At 36.8% G+C, this 18,244-nt stretch overlaps 1 protein-coding gene across 5 annotated transcripts in view; it reads left to right on the forward strand.

Moving 5' to 3' along the window:
• PALLD (palladin, cytoskeletal associated protein) overlaps positions 1-18,244 on the forward strand; it is a 192,933-nt gene that overhangs the window by 76,651 nt on the left and 98,038 nt on the right. For 4 of the 5 annotated variants that reach the window (XM_042014995.1, XM_042014997.1, XM_042014996.1 and 1 more), the window contains 2 exons: positions 6,782-6,901; positions 7,670-7,982. In XM_042014995.1, coding sequence (XP_041870929.1) covers positions 6,782-6,901; positions 7,670-7,982 — 433 coding nt within the window. The remainder of the gene's footprint in view (positions 1-6,781; positions 6,902-7,669; positions 7,983-18,244) is intronic. The other variant, XM_042014998.1, reaches the window with a different exon arrangement.

Here is an 18,244-nt window from a genome sequence, read left to right on the forward strand (position 1 = left end):
ACAGGAAGCTGGATGTGGGTATCAGAAACCTAATAGATGCAGCACTTGTTTGTGATATAATTCATACTCTTGGAAGCCAGACTAAACAATGCCTTCAGAGGAAATTTTTCATGAGCAAACACATAACTGCTATTCAATGCAGATGGTTAATACATACGCAAGATTGATAGGGAAACCAATGTGCATATGCTAGATAAGTATTCAAAATTTTGAAAGATGGATGTGTTTTCTAAAAATTTTTCCAAGTTTAAAACATTCATGGAATTTTACATAAATTGTAACAAGTTGTAGTGTGACTTTAATTGCTGGTTGTCAACCCAAATCCAACCATCAATAAACACTTCCTAGCACTCGGTAATTTTGGTTATCCTTTGATAGGTCAGTACTAATGATTTAAAATAAAAATATTCCATGAACTCACACAGGTAAGAAATTAAGAAGCAAGGGGGTTTTTTTGGCTACCTTTTTTTTGTTACGTTCTATCTACTCTAATGTGTTTTGCACTCCTTTTTCTGTCTAGACAGAAATCAGTTTGCATTGCAAATCCCTCCAGACTGCTTCGTGAATTAATAGCTAGTCAGATTACTTAAAGCCAACATCACAGTTTGTCAAATTACCTGTTCTGTACTTCTTTCTTGGACATTTTGACTTTATACTGATTGAATCCTTCAAAAACAGGCTGCCTGAGAATGAAAAATCCCATGGAATCACTTGCCAGCTGTTGATATTTTGACCATTACTCAGCTGTCTGGAGACAGCCACAAACTGTATTGAATTACATTAGAGCGATTGTCTAACAGCATGTAAGAAGAAAACTGTATGAAGTAATTTTGCTTAAATTGCCAGGGAATTGCCACATATACATGCTTTTTTTTCCTAAGCACAATACTGTGTATGTTCACCAAACACATCTCAAAAGATAGTCATCACTTCTCTTGGATTGTGCTTTCTTGTTCCCTGTTTAACTGCTCTGTTTCAGGATTTCCACTCTAGTAAGTATGTCCTTTAGAAATTCCCCCCTATTTCTACATTATTTTTGAAACTGAAAATATATGGCAAATGTTACAGAAATCCTTACTGCTTCCCTGCACCAAGAAAATCCTCTTCCTTGTAGCTGATGAAATTCAAAACATAGAAGCTTTGATAGGTTAGAATGCATGCCAGATCCTTGCACTTTTTAGTGAAAACAAAATACTTACCACTGAGGGTCTGTCTCCTTCTTCTGAGAAGCAAACAAGGGCTTGGAGAGAACAATCTTCTATGAGCCATATCTCAAGAACCCAGATGAAGCAAAAAACTGAAAATAGGCTAAAATTCTCCTTCATTTAAGATGGTCTGATCTACTTACATATTATTGTTTGTCAATTACATTTGCAGTTGTACTTTGTGCTCCCAAGGTACCTAAAGAATTCTGTTCCTGTAGTGACCTCATCTTAAGTCTGACTGCTGCAACTATCCTTGCTTGTTGATGCTTCCAAATTCAAAGTAAATATTTGATCTGTTTTGTACTGTCATTTAAAAAAAAAAATCTTTCATTCCTCTCCAACTGTAAACATTTAAAGCTTATTGGAGTACCTAATATTCACAGCTATGTTGCTGAATGCATTCATTCAAGCCTTGATGTATATACCTGACTTATCTGCAAGCTGGGTGGCTTAGGCATCTACAGTATCATAACTGCCTTAGTGTAAGCTTTAGCATAAACTTTTCCTTGACACTGATAAATGGCTTAATTTCTCCTCAAACCTGAACAATGTTTTAGGGGCTAAAACTTTTCTTGCCATAGCAGTGTTCCCATTTATTGTACTCAATCTGGCTAGATAGCAGACATCTTGGTTATTGATTACATATCGTGTCACCTAGGCTCTCTACCCTAAAACTTCATTTTATTGCTCACGATCCCATTTCCTGTTGTTCAGTTTTCTTATCAGTCTTTGGTAAGTACTGTTTGAGGTTTCTTCAAACGTAGTCAGTTTTATGCATCTTTGTAGTGGTTTGGTCTAAAATACTCATTACTGTTTATCTTCTGTGAGATGAGAATTAGGAGAAACGCAAAGCAGGCACCAAACTTGAAAGAATATAAAGAAGTTTATTAACAGACCTAAAAGAAGGGGAAAAAAAATTATACCACACCTTCAGAACTCTCCTCCTCCCCCCACCTTCCTCCCTTCTCCCACTGACAATGTAAAAAGACAACCCTTAAGATGTTCAGTCTGTTTACCACTTCCATAATAACCTTGTTCAGTCCATTTAGAAAGAGAAGTCTCTTCTTGCTCATGCTATGAAAACATTATCACAACGAGCCAGCCGCCCACTTCCAAATATTGTTCAGTCCATTTAGGAAGAGGTCTCTCTGCTCGCATGTGAGTCCCTTCCCCCTGACTTGCAGCTTTTCCCGCAACTGCTTTCGAGGGTCCACTCTTGAAGTTTTTTGGGGTACAATTTTAAGGTCGAGCCGTTCAGAAACAAAAAAACAGAGGCCCTTCTCCTTCCCTGGGAGCAAAGGGTCTTCCTCATCTTCATCGTTAGGACTATCTCTGGAAGCATCTCTAGGGACTGAGGTTTTCTCCTTTCCCGTTTGGAGCGAAAGTCCTCATCTGGTCCATCTCTCCCTGTCCAAACTTCTCATGAAATTACATCTGCGGCAGCATCTGCCTATCTCAGCACAGGTGCTTTTGCTTACGAGTTGAACACTCCACCCCCCATATCTTCATGAAATTACAACAGGATACTCTGATATATCATAGCTTCACAACAGAATTTCAGCTTTAAGCATCTCCTCTTTCTCTTCCCTCAGGTTTTCAGCTCTTCAAAGCAATAAAAGGGTTAATCTCACCTCGGCCTTGCAGCTTTGCAGCTGGAATGTTGAATTTTTCTTATCTCAGTGGAGAGGGGGGAGAGCCGAGCCGCTCCGGCTGCCCACGGCAAGGCAGTGGGGGGGGGTTCCATGGCTGGAACAGGTCCATCGACCCAGGATGGCCGTGACCTGGCCCAGCCTGGCCCAAGCAGGGCCTGGCTGGGCCCACTGGCCCCACACGGGGCCCGCAGCCACCTGTGCCAGCGCCGGAAACGAGAGAGAGCTTGGAGGGGGAGTTTGTCTATTCTTAAGTGTGGATCACAGAGACAGTCGCAACTTTAAGTGGCTTAGAGAATTGTCCATATTCAAACTGGCCAGCTGATAGGTTCTATCAGTTCCCAGAGGAAACTGTCAGCACCCCTTAGCGAGGACATCCCTTCCGGGACTATGCTTGCTAACCTATGACTAAAAACTTTACTGTTCATTTCTTGAGTGACATAAACCCTATTAAATAGGCCAGAACTGCTGTCTGACTGGGCAAAGGTATATGCAATAGTGATTATCAGAAACAGGCAATTTTTTCATTATGTTATTGCAAGCTAAGGCATCTACAGGTCTGCTATACTACCATTTATTATGCTATTCTGCATATTCTTCTCTATTTTCACTGTTCTCTCTTCTCTTTATATAAAAGATGCACAGATACCTAGATGAGAAGTAACCTGATGGGCCTATTGCTTTAAGTTAAACTGGAGTTAAACACTTGGGGGAGGGCCCCAACAAACACTTGTGGAACGTGAGGGAGAGTAAGACACAAGTTGTCTGCAAGCTGGCAGAGTTCTGTTTTGTTGGATTTTTACCAGGAAACCACCACTGTGACTTCCCACTGTCTCCGTGTATCAAAAAACTTACGGCTTTGAACCTACATCTATGGAAATTGCTCTGTTCATTGCATCAGAATGAACAACTGCTAGCAAAGGACTGTACTTATTTCCCCAGCTGTGTGCATTACAGTGGAGGAAGCTAATGGCCACATTCAGAGATGAGGTTGCGGATATAAGAACTACTCTAATGTAATGCAGAGAAACATTCTGAAGTAAACACATTGCCAGTGATAAAATTTGTTAAAATGCAACAGTTTTGTCTCTTAGCAAAGTTTATTCTTCCTAATGGACTCATGAACCATAAAGGGAAAGAATTACTCTGTAAAATGTAATCTTTCTTTCTAAATAACTGACAAAACAATCAAGTACTTGCATGCCTAAGCATTTTACATGTTTCAGTGAACAAAATGCTTTTGTATTCATTTAGTCAAGTGTTAAATATGTTTTAAGGCCCTGAGAACAGCATTTCAGAGTTGCTTTCTGGAACACATTTCTGTGATGAAGTTATTTGTCAGCTGATGATCGCCAGGAAGTAGAACAGACATTATTTCCCTCAAATCTTCAGATTCTGCTTAGCACAGTAACAGAAAGTAAAATAATTACGTAAGCCAGGATGTAAAGTTAGAAAAATACTCAGAACACTGAGTATATCCAGAGTGTGTTATGGAAATCTTGAAAGAACCTTTCTTTTGCCAAATTAGTATTTCATTTCTATGCTTTCCACAGTAGTAAGCCTTTTAGCAAGGACCTGGAGGTGAGTGATTCTTGGCTTAGAGAAGGAAAATCGATAAAGAAGATGGCAGTGTGTTGTTCACACATGCTTTTTGCCCATGCTGCCTTTTGATTTGTTCTTAGGACTTTTATGTTTTCAGTTTAACCAGTTTTCTTATGATTGATCACAAATGTGTTGCAGTTTGTTCATCTGGCTGAAATGACTAAATTTTAATCTCTGATTATTTCCATCATTAATTTACTTTGAAAATTTTTTACAAAGATTGCTGCAATCTAGCATATATAATTTTAAAACATACCTCCTCAGTAAACAAAGCACATCATTGTAGAATCCATTAGAATTCTCTTGTCACTGAAGAGTGAAGATCAGCTCTTCTCACATGATCATTTTACACACTTAAAAAGCTGGAAGAATGTTACGCATTAATTAGCTCTGCTGTTTGGAAAATAGGACTTCTGCTGGTTGCTGTGTTTTATAGCACCTTTGCCCTCATTCAGACAGCAGTTCTCAGCCTCGTGGAGTGATCTTCTTCTGCAGTCCTGAAATGCCCAGCTTTCAGCATTCTGCTGTTAAATGAACAGGAAACTAGAATGCTGTGTGTATAATATTACATCCCCAGGGTCAGTTCAGTCCAGGAGTACGCACGTGTGGTTAACAATACAGCTTCAACTGCTTATAACACACCAAGACTCTAAAAAAAGCTGATCTCAGTAGTTCAAAAACTAGCTTGTGTTACCCATTACTTTCCTGATAAGACCTTTCATGAGTCATTAATCTTCATCTGTGTTAGATAAGATCCAACGTGCTACAGTATTACCAGACATGACTCTTGCAGCTACACAGAACAACTGGTGTGCGTTGCCAAAGAAAAGGCATGTTCTGCTGTCTGAAAACCAGCTCTGAGCCAAGTATTTAGTCAGTCATTCATTTTTAGCCCATTTCCAGTACAGGAAGTTTTTGGATACATTGTCATTTATAATTGGAAAATTTTCATAACTTTTTTGTTAACTGTCTAAATGAGACAGTGGTCTGTCATTCCACAGGGAAAAAAAAACCCAAACCAATCACTGTTCAAAGATGTTTTCCTTATTTGAACTATAAGAAGTGAAGTTGACCTTACTGAACCTCTTCTACAGAGTAATTTTCGTAAGGAAGTTATTAGATTCTAAAGTATTTTTCCTCATTTTACAGTATGCATTTATTAGCTGATTTTGTGATGATGGGATTGTGTGTAAGTGTCCAAATTGCAAAATGCATTTTTCTTTTTTTATTAATTAAACTGAATGTTATAAAACGTCCCCGCTTTGGTTTTGAACTAAAAAATCAGCATAAACAAAAGAAACTCTGTATTAATTAAGTAGACATATGATGCAGCATTGTCCAGGTATAAAAATATATCGGTATGTTGTGTAAATAGTAGGATTATTTAAATTATGTGTACTGTGACATCTTTAAAAAAACAGAGTACCATTACAAGTAGAGATAAAATAAAGTAAGTTCTTTGAAGAAACTGGAACAAATACGCCTGAACAGTTAAGGGTGCCCATTATAAATTGATAGAATTAATTAGAAAAAATTAATGTAAGACCCAACCTAATATCCTTCACACAAGTTTTCTGACAGAAGCCCTGGTATAATCAAAGCATATACCATGGCTTATCAAAGTAGAATGAACAAATTTAATACAGCTACAAAATATGTTTGTCACAGCATTCTGAAGAATTTTTGGGGGTTCTGGTTTTTATTATATTTTTAATGTATCCATTCTCACTGCTGTGCAGACAGAGACAGAAATTATTTTCCCAAACTCTCCATAAGGGGAATAATTATGCATCTGGAGTTTTAAATACTAGTTAATATATATTGAAGAGCTAATTGGAAGTGGTGATAAAATGTTTTCTAGTTTTACTGGGAATGGGATTTGATTTGAATGTTGCATTAAATACAGAAAAAAATCCAGAGAAAGAAAGAACTGTGTGACATTTGTACTGATGGTGTTATTTACAGACACAAAAAGAGCTTGCAAAGATTAATTGTTTCTGGAAACCATTACATTCATTCGTATTAATTAGTACTATTCCTGCATTAAAAAAAATATATTGAGTGTGTAAAATGACTGCACAGACTTGTAACTGCAAAATTACTGTTCAAGCCAGTTTTGAAACCTTAGCTTGATGAATTTACTTCTTTCAGACACAAAGTGATTTTCCTTAAAGCCATTGATGCTGGAAGCTCTTCTGCAGTTCTCCTATTATTTCTTTGTAAAAGTGCACTTCCTGGTGCTTCCTTTTAACATACAGTGCAAAAAACACTACATGGTACTTTAAATATGTTTATGATGCACTTTATTCTTCTGTTTATTTGCAGAAGAGATATGTACACTTGTAATAGCAGAAACTTTTCCTGAAGATTCAGGAATTTTCACCTGCACAGCAACAAATGAACATGGTTCAGTAACAAGCAGTGCACAACTAACTGTCTGCTCAGGTATGTGACAAAGAGAACGAGGAGTTTTGAATCATAAATCTTACATAATTAATTTACCTGTGAAATTGTCAGTCTGCTTTCTTTGTGGCAAATGGCTGCTGTAAGACATTATCAACCTGAGTGCATTCATATAAAGCAAACTGAATGTTTCTTTAGGTTCATTTCCTTGTTTAATATTTTTATTAATGTGAAATACATTTTTATAGTTCTGCCACAAGCCTGGCATATTTTTAAGCATTAGGATTCAAGACTAGATGGCAGCAGAGGCAAAATTAAAGAGATGAAACTATGCTACTAATGGTGGCCTTTTGTGAAATAGAACACTGTGACATGGTATGTTTAGTTTTGTGATATGTTTCCATATATATTGTTGTGGGATGCACTAACCCAGCTGCCATTGGAAACTTGCCATGTATACATGCATACTTCAGCATTTTTAAATTATTTGCTCCTAAATGATCCTGAAACCCCAGGAAGTAGTGTTTTAGCTGTTGTCCATACTTGCCAATTTCCATTAGTGCCTTGATTCCTGAAATAGATTTAGAGAGATCAGTAAAGTTTCTAGTTGTGCCTTTTGCATGGGGCAAACTAAGAAAATTAATAGCCATCCATGTATCTAATTCAGCATAAAGTATCAGTAGGAGGACTAGAGAAATATCTTCACAAAACCAAAGATATTTCACCTTTAAAAAACTGAAATACACCTTGTATTTACCACATACTTTGTCTATGACTTGTTGAAGAGACATTGTTTTTGATTTCTTTTAGCCAACTTGGAATGCTCTAGTGATGATTTCCATCATTTCTCACCACTTCCTCCAGTTGAAATTAGCTCTCTTGAGCTTCCTCCTAAGAAACATACAGATACCCACCAAGCAAACAACACTGAGTTGAGACCTGGCGTGACAGACCTTCAACAACAGCTCAATTCGCCTGAGGAAAAAGCAAATGGCATTCATCCTCTTCATGGAGTGAATGGAATGATTAACAGCAAGCCAAATGGTGATAAATCCATCCCACCTCCGGCTGTCTTGCTTTCACCCACAAAGGAGCCACCACCTGTGCTTGCCAAACCAAAGCTGTGAGTATTTTTGTTTGGGTTTTTTTGTTTCCTATAAACTTGGTATTTGTTGACAGCAAATTTTTGCCTGAAGTGATTTAGCATTAGACAAATGGACAATCACTGTGCCTGTCCCTTGAACAGTCTTCCTGCTGCTGTGATTTATGTGCCGAAGAGCTGAATACAAGAGACACTCGTATTCTTTACATAGTGCTACGTCAAAGGGAAGTACATTCTATATACCAATGTCTTTAGAGAGTTTTAAGATAAAATCACAGAGAAGTAGTGTAGTGGCTGTTGCTCTGTGCCTTTTTTACCCTAGTCCCCCTACCTAAAGATCATAGTGGCCTGAGATTTTTGGATGCAATTTCTGTTTTAACACTGGTTAGGTCTTTTTATTCTGCATGTACTTGGGTTTGTGTAGTCTTGGATATTCAGGTACGTAACATTTTTATTATTTCTTATGTTTATGTATTACACATATCTCGTTCTGCTTTCAGCCAGATTACAATAGCTCTCTTATAGCTAGAAATCTGGGAGAGCAAAGCTGTAGGAAAGGAGAGAGAAATGAGTGGTAAAAAAGTTACAGTACCATTTTTACTTTTTGTTAATGGTGATAACTTATGCATAAGCAATCTTATGCTCCCTGTTAACTTGTTTGATTTTAACATTGTGCAGACTCCTCTTTTCCATCTCCCCCAAGAATTTTTGGAGTGTGATGAACTAAAATGCTACTTTATTTCATTTGCATCAATAGTCGGAAGGAATTGTAAATTATAAAAATGTGTTTAAGAAGCAGCATGAAACATGGTCTTCAAACTTAGCAAGGTCATTTGCTTTATTCAATGTTTTCACAGGAAACTTGCAAAGTATAAAAACGCTGTTATGCTAGCAGTCATGTTGAATTTAAACACACAAAAACACATTTGAGGCAGCAAGCCAACATTATTCCCTTTCTACTCTCACCACTTTTTCCTTCTGTTGCTCTTTGTCATTCTAAGCAGTCCCTGGAAACTGTAGAAGGGAAGGAGGAGTGGAAGAACTAGAAAGACAGAGAAGTGAAATAGCAGTATATATGGTGGTGGTTGCATGTATGGGAGGGAGGTTGCTGAGAATGGCAACTTGCAGATGTTATGTGATAAGGAGTAAGCCAGGTGGTCATGTACCCAGCATATCTGTTACAAGACCCATTCATGAAGAAAGGAGATAGTGGCTCCAGCAGAGAGAAATTTCACCCCCAAGCTTTCTTTCCCAGAAGCGTGGTTGCCTGAGATAAGGGAAAGAATGTAGTGTAAAAGACTTCTCATTGTATAATGTTCACTGCTATGTGTGCAAAATTTGTTTTGTTTTTAAACATAGAGTCAACATAAAATACAATAATGTGAGAGGGGTGCTATTGCAAAAGTCCCTTCACTTGCTGATGTCCAAATTGATGACCTTGGAATCCCTGGTGTAATTACACTTGAGTGCTATATTTTGCCATTAACAACACTTGAAGCACAAGAGACTGATCCTGATTGCAGTCAAGAGACATGTTTTGCTTGGCCAAAGGCAGTGTAAGTCTGTGCTGCTGTCAGAAATTGAAATCTTGCCTTCTCCTCAGCCAAGTATTTTGCTCCCAAGCACAGTGATAGCATAAGGAAGGGAAAGAGTGCCAACAAGAGGAGAAAAATAAATGTCTGACTGCAGAGACTTGAAATCAGCTTTCAGCATTTGGAAAACTGCATCTCTAGTAAAACTGAACAAAATAATGACATTAAAATTAGCTGAGTAGTAAAGTAGTTCTCTCAACCATGAGAATGATTTCTCTTGAAAAGAACTCATCTGTGGAATTGCATCTGTCCATAGAGTATTAGATGATAGAATCAGCATATACTAGCAGTGAATAAGAGCAAGCACTCTTATTATAACCTTTTTCAAAAGTTATTTAAACTTCTAAATTGTTAACTATGGAGAGCACTTTAAGCTTCTGAAAATCATTAATAAGTTTATTTCTCAGGAAGACTGACTTTGATTTTAAATTTCCTAAAGGATCTTTTGTTTTCAGGTTTATCTTAAATTATAAATTACTTAACAGGTTTATTTGTGAACTCTCTGAAAACAGTTTCTTCAGCCAACACTGAAAGTAATTGCAAAGAGTTTGGGAATGATAAGCTGGTTTTGGCTTTGTGTTTTTTTATTATTATTTTTAATTTAACAAGAAAGAGAGACTGAGTACCTTCTTGAAGTATGAAATATATTTACATCTTAGCAATGCAGCTGTAACCAACACCTATAAATAATGATATAATATAAATAATGATTTATCACAATTCAATCTAATGCCAGAGCAGACATGCTGCAGTGAATTACTGTAGTTGTTTTCAGTCTTGAAAAGTGTTTTTAAAGTCCTAGAAAACATTCAGGTTGTGGTTACAGACACTTTAATAATCCTTAAGGCATCATTAGTTGTTGCCTCCGTCTGGTGCTAAGAATATTTTAAGAAGTTTAATATTATGATATAAAAAAAATTCTGGGAAAAATATATATAGAATTAATTGGGGAAGTAGTCAATACCAGATATTTTTCTAAAGTGAAATCTTGAAGACAGTAAGTGCTAAATATGGTTAAAAGGCACAATATTTCATGATGTCTTGTTTGCAACATGAGTTTCTGTAGAGTGGAAGGACCACTGAACTGAGACAAAAAAAAACCCTGATTTTTGTGATTATGGTCTCTGCTGCTGTGATCTATTTGAGGATGTTGAGCTATTACTGTGCCTTGGACTTTTCTGGTCAATACTGGTGTAGTGCACAGATGAGGTTTCAGAAGATCCCCAGCAATGTATGTTATCTTAAGATATTTTGCATCTCTCAAAATTAGGCAAATGGTGTTGATATTAATTTCAGTGTGAAGTCTATTTATGAAGGTTCTGCCTTAAACCCCTGATAATCCTCAGTGTGAATGTCTGCAAAAAAGACACAACACTGTCCTGTAGAACTGTGTAGAACATGTCCATGGTTTCAAATGAAGAACTTCCATTCAGGTGGCTTAGTATTACTATTATTTTTCCATGTGTCTGCTAAAAAAGTAACAGAAAGAAAGATGGTGTTCGTATGGTTACTGGATGTACTTGTGTGACGTTTGTTGGCTTTGTAACAAGCCATCATTTTAAAGTTCATAGACTCAGAGTAACTACAATGTGGTGCCAGAGCTTCCTGACCAGAGAGCTTCTCTGCAGATGTCTTATGTTTAGCCTCTTTGTGTTGGAGTGTTATCCAAGTCTGTCGTATGCAGTGACCACAAAGAGTATAAGCTTAAAGGAAGTTATTGTCTTCCAGGCTTCTCCCTTGGAGATGCAGAGATCAACTGTAGGTAGTTCTTCTCTCTATAGTTAATTCATTAAAATAAACTCAAGCCAGTAGGAAGTGCCATGTTTGACAGCTTTAAAATTAGCACAGCAATACCTACCCCTGTAGAATGATCAACATTTTATTCATTGCATTAAGTATTCTGCATAGGCATGTACCACACATGCTGTGAAGATGAATTGTCGGAATTCCTGAATTCCATCTCACCCAGTTCTCTTTGACAATATTTTTTTTGCAGTGAAAATAAAAGATGTGTTAATTTTGTAAAAAGAATGTCTATTAAAAGTGAAAACCAGTGAGATATAATTTCTTGCCTTTTATGAAGCTTTGATATTCAGTATTTCCTTCTACACACACGGCTATATTTTTTCCTGTTTTTCCTGGAAATTTGGGGGCTTTTTAATCATGTATTCAAAAGTCTTTGTTTTTATAACAATATGAAGAAGAAATCGACCATGAACATAATTAAAGGGATACGAAGCAGTGTATATGTACCATCAGTAAGGAAAAGGTGAGATTATAATTAAAATTATTCCTAAAGATAAGGAGCTAATTTGGTTGATGTAAATCATGGTCACTCCTGTGTGAGATGATCTTCAACTAAAAACACTTCTGTTCATTCTGGTTGAGAAATGTACTGTTTCTTGAGCTGAATCATTTGTTGCTTCAGTCTCCATTCCTTAGCAGATGAGTTTTCTTTCATGGTTTCTTGTGTGTTCTAATTAATGCCTCAGATGTTTTTGCCAAGGTGCTAGTTCAGTCATTTCTGGAATGTGTCTTATGCCCCTTATTGAAATGTTTATTTTACTATTTTTCACTCACTCGTCACTGAAATTTTTCTTACCTTGATCTTTCTCCTAGCATTTTGCTTAATATCGAGTTCACTTCTAAGTTCTTCTGTCCCAACAGGCCTTGTGTTTTAAAGATACTGCAAGAAATTACTTCCATAATAATTGTATTTGATATCTGCAAGCAGTAAGAAACTGCTTAGAATATATTGAGAAGAGCTGGATAGAAAAAGAATATGTGAGAATAGGCAACAACAGTTCAATGATTCATGTAACTTTACGTTCAGGACCAAAGGTCCAGCCATATCCATTTCTTTTGTTTCATCTGCTGTGCTCTTTCAGGGTTGATAAGGACCTTTGGATCTTTATCTTGCTGTTAAAGTCTCCCTCAATAAAACCTTGATCTACACATATTTTCTACTGTAGTAGAAACAACTAATGCTAACTAAATTTGCTAAAATGTAAAGCAGGATAACTGCCCACAAAGTTAATCCCTTGATAAAATTACAAGTCCAGAACATTTTCTGCATCTGTTTTCACAATTAATATATGGATGGTTCATTTATAATGCTTTTTTTCTCTCATTTTATATCAATACTTTTTTAAACAAGATAGGAGTTAAAACAAGGAAAAGTTTTGTGAAACATTTCCATTTCAGTGATCAACAGGCACTTGTACTAGGGTTTATAATTTACTAATAACAAATAAAATATTAAAATAGAGGAGGCTTTATGGAAGAATATACTAAGAAATGGGATTTTCCCTCATTTTCTCAGACTCGTTTCTGACGCAAAAAGTTGCAAATCCTGAAAAGGAATAAAAAGTGTTATAATGCCTCCTGCAATAAAAGTGTTATAATTACCCGTGGACTGAATGCAGTAGATGCAGTAAGTTTAAAACAAGATATTAGTTGTCTTCCTTAGTGATCTTGGATCACTGTGAAAATCTCTGAGACCACTGGAAGACAGAAGAAATAGGAAGTGTTATGAAATATAGGTTGAAAGTCACATTTCATTGCATATTTCAGACCAAACAATAGCATGATCCAAAAGCAGTGGCAGTTATTGCTGAGAAGTTTCCTCTTTAGTGGTGTCTTTGCTAACATAGTGTCAAAGGGTAATCACAAGTGAACTTTAAGCCTTTTAAAATTTGCAGCAATAGAAGTCTGAATCTCTTTGTAACAATAGATGTGAAAAACAAGAGAGGTCAAAGGTGATACATTTATTTTTTAGGTTTTTTCTCCTTTTGGCACTGATGTTTTCTGACCTAAGTGTACATCCTGCCTACATAAAAGCTAATCAGTATTTTAACTGGAAAAGTCAAATATCCTTGAAACAGTCATGAAATACGTGTACTGTGTGCGCCACCATCATGGTATGCACACAGGACTTTGGTATTTTTTCAGATTTTTATTTTAACACTGAAAGTAATCCAGTTTATAGGATGAGTAGGGACATGAGGGAAAATTAATAAAATCATAGAATGGTTTCAGTTGGAAGGACCCTTAAGGCTTATCTAGTTCCAAAACCCCTGCAATGGGCAGGGACACCTTCAACTATACCAGGCTGTTCAAAGCTCCATCCAGCCTGGCCCTGAATGGTTCAAGGGATCGTGCATGCAACAGCTTTTCTGGGCAACCTTTTCCAGTGCCTCACCACCCTCACTGTAAAGAATTTCTTTCTAATATCTAAACTTACCCTCTTTCAGTTTAAAGCCATTACTCCTTATCCTATCACTGTATGTCCTATCTGCTCCAGCTTTTCTGGTGGCCTCCTTGAGGTACTGGAAGGGCTGCTCTGAGGTCTCCCCAGAGCCTTTTCTTCTCCAGGCTGAACAACCCTGGCTCTCTCAGCCTGTCTTCATAGGAGAGGTGCTCCATCCCTCTGAGCATCTTTGTGGCCTTCTCTGGACTTCAAACAGGTCCACGTCTTTCTTATGTTGGGGACTCCAGAGCTGGATGCAGCACTGCAGGTGGGGGTTCACAAGAGTGGAGTAGCAGGGGAAGAATAAACTTCCTCAAGCTGTTGTCATGCTTCTTTTGGTGCTGCCTAGGATATGGTTGGTCTTCTGGGCTACAAGTGCACAAGATCAGCCACTTGCTTGAGCCTGTGCATTTTAAGTTTTTAGTTAAACACATGCTTTAAACTTGTAAAAATCATTAGTGCCTTCAAGAGTGTTCTCCTGCTGTTTTCTGCCTGCGTGTTGCTTTATAGCTCTGTTGCCTCTCTCATACCTTTGTTACCAACTGTCACTGCCAGTTCTTCAAGGTACCAAGAGTGGGCTTTTTTCTAAGAAAAGGATAGCAAAGGTTGGGGATGGGGGGTGGATTGTGTTTTTAAGGCAATTTGGTTTTTTCTGTAACCGAGTAGAACACTATGCCAACAGTTTATGATGCACCTTTGAACCAGAAAATATAGCAGGAAATGTTGTACTATCCATCTGCAAACAGCTTATGGGTAGTTTTCTGGTAATCATGAACTAAGAGCATTGAAATGAAACATTCTGATTTTTTAAACATTTCTGTTGATTTCTCTTTTTTTTGTTTCTTTCCTTCTTGCCTAAATAACTGGGTGGATTTAATACTTGGAAATTATTGAGCAAAGGAAATCCAAATGGTCCATTCTTCTAAAATGCAGCATTTTCTGAGAGGTTCTCAGTGTGATTTTGGATAGGGAGTTCCTGCAGAAATATTCAAGGATTCTCTTGGTATCACAGGATAGAGTTCTCAAACAAACTGATTAAATGGTAATCCTTGCAGCTTAATCATCATATGTACTTCATATTTACATGGCTTTGAATATGGCATGCAACCACATTTCCCTTGGTATTCTTTCATCCCTGACCACATAAATATCCAATCTACACATAATTTTGATATTGTAAATATATCATCCTATGCTGGTTATGAGGAGGAAGGTAGGTGAGAAGGGATATAGTTTTTATTTTGAACCACCTTTGTTCACTCTGTCTTGATACAACTAAATCCATTTTCCAGGACTGCTCACATCAATTGTAGAAGGTAGAAGATGAAGCTGAAAAACTGAAACAGATGGTGTTCATAATTTTGTGTTTGGTTTGCAGGAAAGAGGAAAACTAAATTTTAAAGTCTCAATAGTAGTATATACCTGTCTTTTTTGCCTTCTCAGTGACTTTCTAGAGAAAGGTCCCATCTGATTCAGGCTAAGAGTTTTTAAATAATACAACAGAAGATTGCACTGTCACTTCCTTTGGCACCCCGGTCTGTTGAGAAATTAAAAAAAAAAACTTCTGCATAAAGCAATTAGTATTCTAATCTGAAATGAGAGACTGGAAATCCTTACTTAACTGAGATATGACATGGAAGTAGATTAGTGTTGAAAAATACAATATTTATTTTAGCAAATCTGCTTGTCCCTTTTGTACAGGTTTTGACAGTACTTCTTATCATGTTCTTTGCTGAGTAAAAAATTAGTCAACAAATTGAAATAAAAGATCAACCAATATCAGTTTATGAGACAGAGAGAGGTACTGGACAAAGCTTGTTCTGCAAATCCTCATTTTTTTTGGAAAATGTGTTTGGTAGAGTCTGAAGAGATAAATAAAAAGTTCCTTTTGATAATATGAACCTCAGAGTATTATGGACACTACAGTTCTCTATGATAGACAAGCACAATTACGTGAATGGTAGTTGGGTTAAACAGTTACTATGTTTGAATGGGATTTCATAGCTACATGACTGGCTTGAAATCTGCAACAATATGAGGACTGATTAGTAATTGTTTTATTATTCTTTCCTTCAAGAAATAAAAAAGAAAAGATAATTTGAGGATGTATTTAACAAGGATAACTTCTGAATAGTTAATTTACTGCATGCTTTTTAATATCTAGCCAAAAAACGTAGCTAAAATATCTAAGTACAAGCTAAACTTGTTTAACAGAAGTTCAGGTGCTGGCTACCCTCAAACTCACAGTGCCTACTCTTTAATAAAATTGTTCTTGGAACCTACCTTATCGTAGAACCCACCTGCAATTAGTCCTACCCATCTACCTGCAGTTGGTCAATGCCCATGCTTTAAAAAATGCTCTGGAGGAGTCTGAACTCATACTTGAGTAAGGAGTCTTGCTGGACAGGGACAGCTCATGAAGTTTAATCATAAACTCAGTTATATAGGTACTTTATTTCATTATTCTTCTGTTCCCGCCTGACATATGCCAGATTATTTTTCTTTTATTAAAGCAATGCAACTGTCTGGTGGCTTCCATGCTTCTTTCAATTGTTATTATACTACTGTTGCTTGTATGTCGTTTCAAGTTTTCATCCTTGTTCTCAGGTATATCTGCCATTATCTGTTGCAATTACTTATATTAACTGTCTTCAAATTTTCTTCCCCATGTTAAGAAATGTTTTCTGGTGACAAAAACAAGAAGTTGGAACTCAGTGGCATTTGCTTTTGTCTGGTTGAGTGTGCATGCTATGAAACTTAGCTACAGAATTTCCATATGCTATTTTTTTTCATAAACAGAATCAATAGAGGCAACTAAACATATCAGAGAAGACCTAAGAACTGAGCAAGTGCTTCAGGTCCTGCTCTGTCAGCCTTATTCTTGTCCTAAGGAGCCTTATTGCTCTCTCAGAGGTTTTCTGAGGGTAAGAACAGAAAAAAGCTTATCCAGTGGAGGGAGCTGTGTTCCTTGAGTAGATGTCTGTCAAGGAAACAAAATTGATACTTTCTAGAACACTGACAGAGCCAAGTAAGAGACCGGCTGAACACTTTCAGAGGCCTTGTTTATATCCTAGAAGGAATACCAGATTGGAAGCACAGGTCTAGAATTTGGCTGCAGAGGAGAAGTTTGGTATTTGGTTTGAAATTAGTGGTAGAAAAGACCCCAAAGCTAAAGGCCAGGATAGCTGTATTTACACACAATAGTTCCACCACTAATATAGAAAATGTCTCCAGGGGATGGTGAAGGGATGGCCTTAGTATCAAGTAGAACAGTTATTTATTAGAAATATAATCACTCTCTTATCTTTTGGGAGACTTGATAATATATACTATATATCTAGTGTCTGTCTAAAAAAAAACTACTCATGAAAACCTAACTTAGTTGATATCTGGAATGTTCTAGAATTCCTGCCTGTTACCTTGTTTCAGGCCTTTAGGTATCCTTGCCAAACTCTGCAGTGTATTTAGTAAGAAAAATAATCAGCATATATGAAGCTAATGGAATTGGACACCTAGTAAACGCTGAGAATTGTGCTTCCAGGGTGAGATCTTGGCAACCCTCTTATAACCTCTCAAAGGAACTGCATTTTTGTTTCTTTTGACTAATTGTTATTGCTCATCACAGACTTATTAAAGCAGATCTTTGTGATGTTTGGTAATATGCACTGTATAAAATATCCTTAGTTTTCAAGAATGTGAAGCATCAACTCAGTACAAGTGGAATTCTGTGTATTTATCTGTATTACCCAGGATGTGACACACTACACATAAAATTACACTGGCAAAGTATTAGTTTCTTGCATGTTCTTTGAAATTTTTTTCCCTTATTTCCGGATTCTGGAATTCATCTGTATTTTATAGACTTATCCTTGAAAACATTTTTCATGTCCTCCTACATGTATTTGAAAGACACAGTTGCCAATTTTCATTTTTCCCTCCTTCTCCCTTTCCTTCTCCCTCCCCCTAACAGTTTTGACCACTGTAGTGTTTCTACTTGTGTCTTCTTTCTGTTCCTGTAAACTTTTTAAGAAACATATGTAGACTGTGTTTTTTCATGTTTTACTGAAGTGCAAGAGTTTGTCAATCAAGATTTTTCTTGCCACCCCCCTGTCTCACCTTCTCACCTCTCTGTGGTAAATCCTGTAAGTAATAGATGTGGCATTGTTCAGTTCAATTATTTTACAATACCTGAGCTTTTTTTTTTTTTAATTGCCGTTAGATAACTAAGTGGTATGTGAATTTAATTAAATGATGCATTTTGGACAAGGTGAGTTTTCTGTAAAACAACTGGCAGCTGCAATTGTATGTCAGAAAATAATTTCAAGTAAATTTATTTGGGGTTTTAACTAACTGTCAGGATTCCTCGGAAGTCTGATGATTGTCTGTAATTTTACAACCTAGGAAATAAAATGAAATGCAATAAGGAAAATAAAAGAAGTCAG

The sequence above is a fragment of the Corvus kubaryi genome, unplaced genomic scaffold (assembly GCF_017639235.1).
Source record: "Corvus kubaryi isolate FWS band 111438036 unplaced genomic scaffold, C.kubaryi_AGA036_p1.0 split3-131, whole genome shotgun sequence".
In the NCBI taxonomy this organism is placed as follows: Eukaryota; Metazoa; Chordata; class Aves; order Passeriformes; family Corvidae; genus Corvus; species Corvus kubaryi.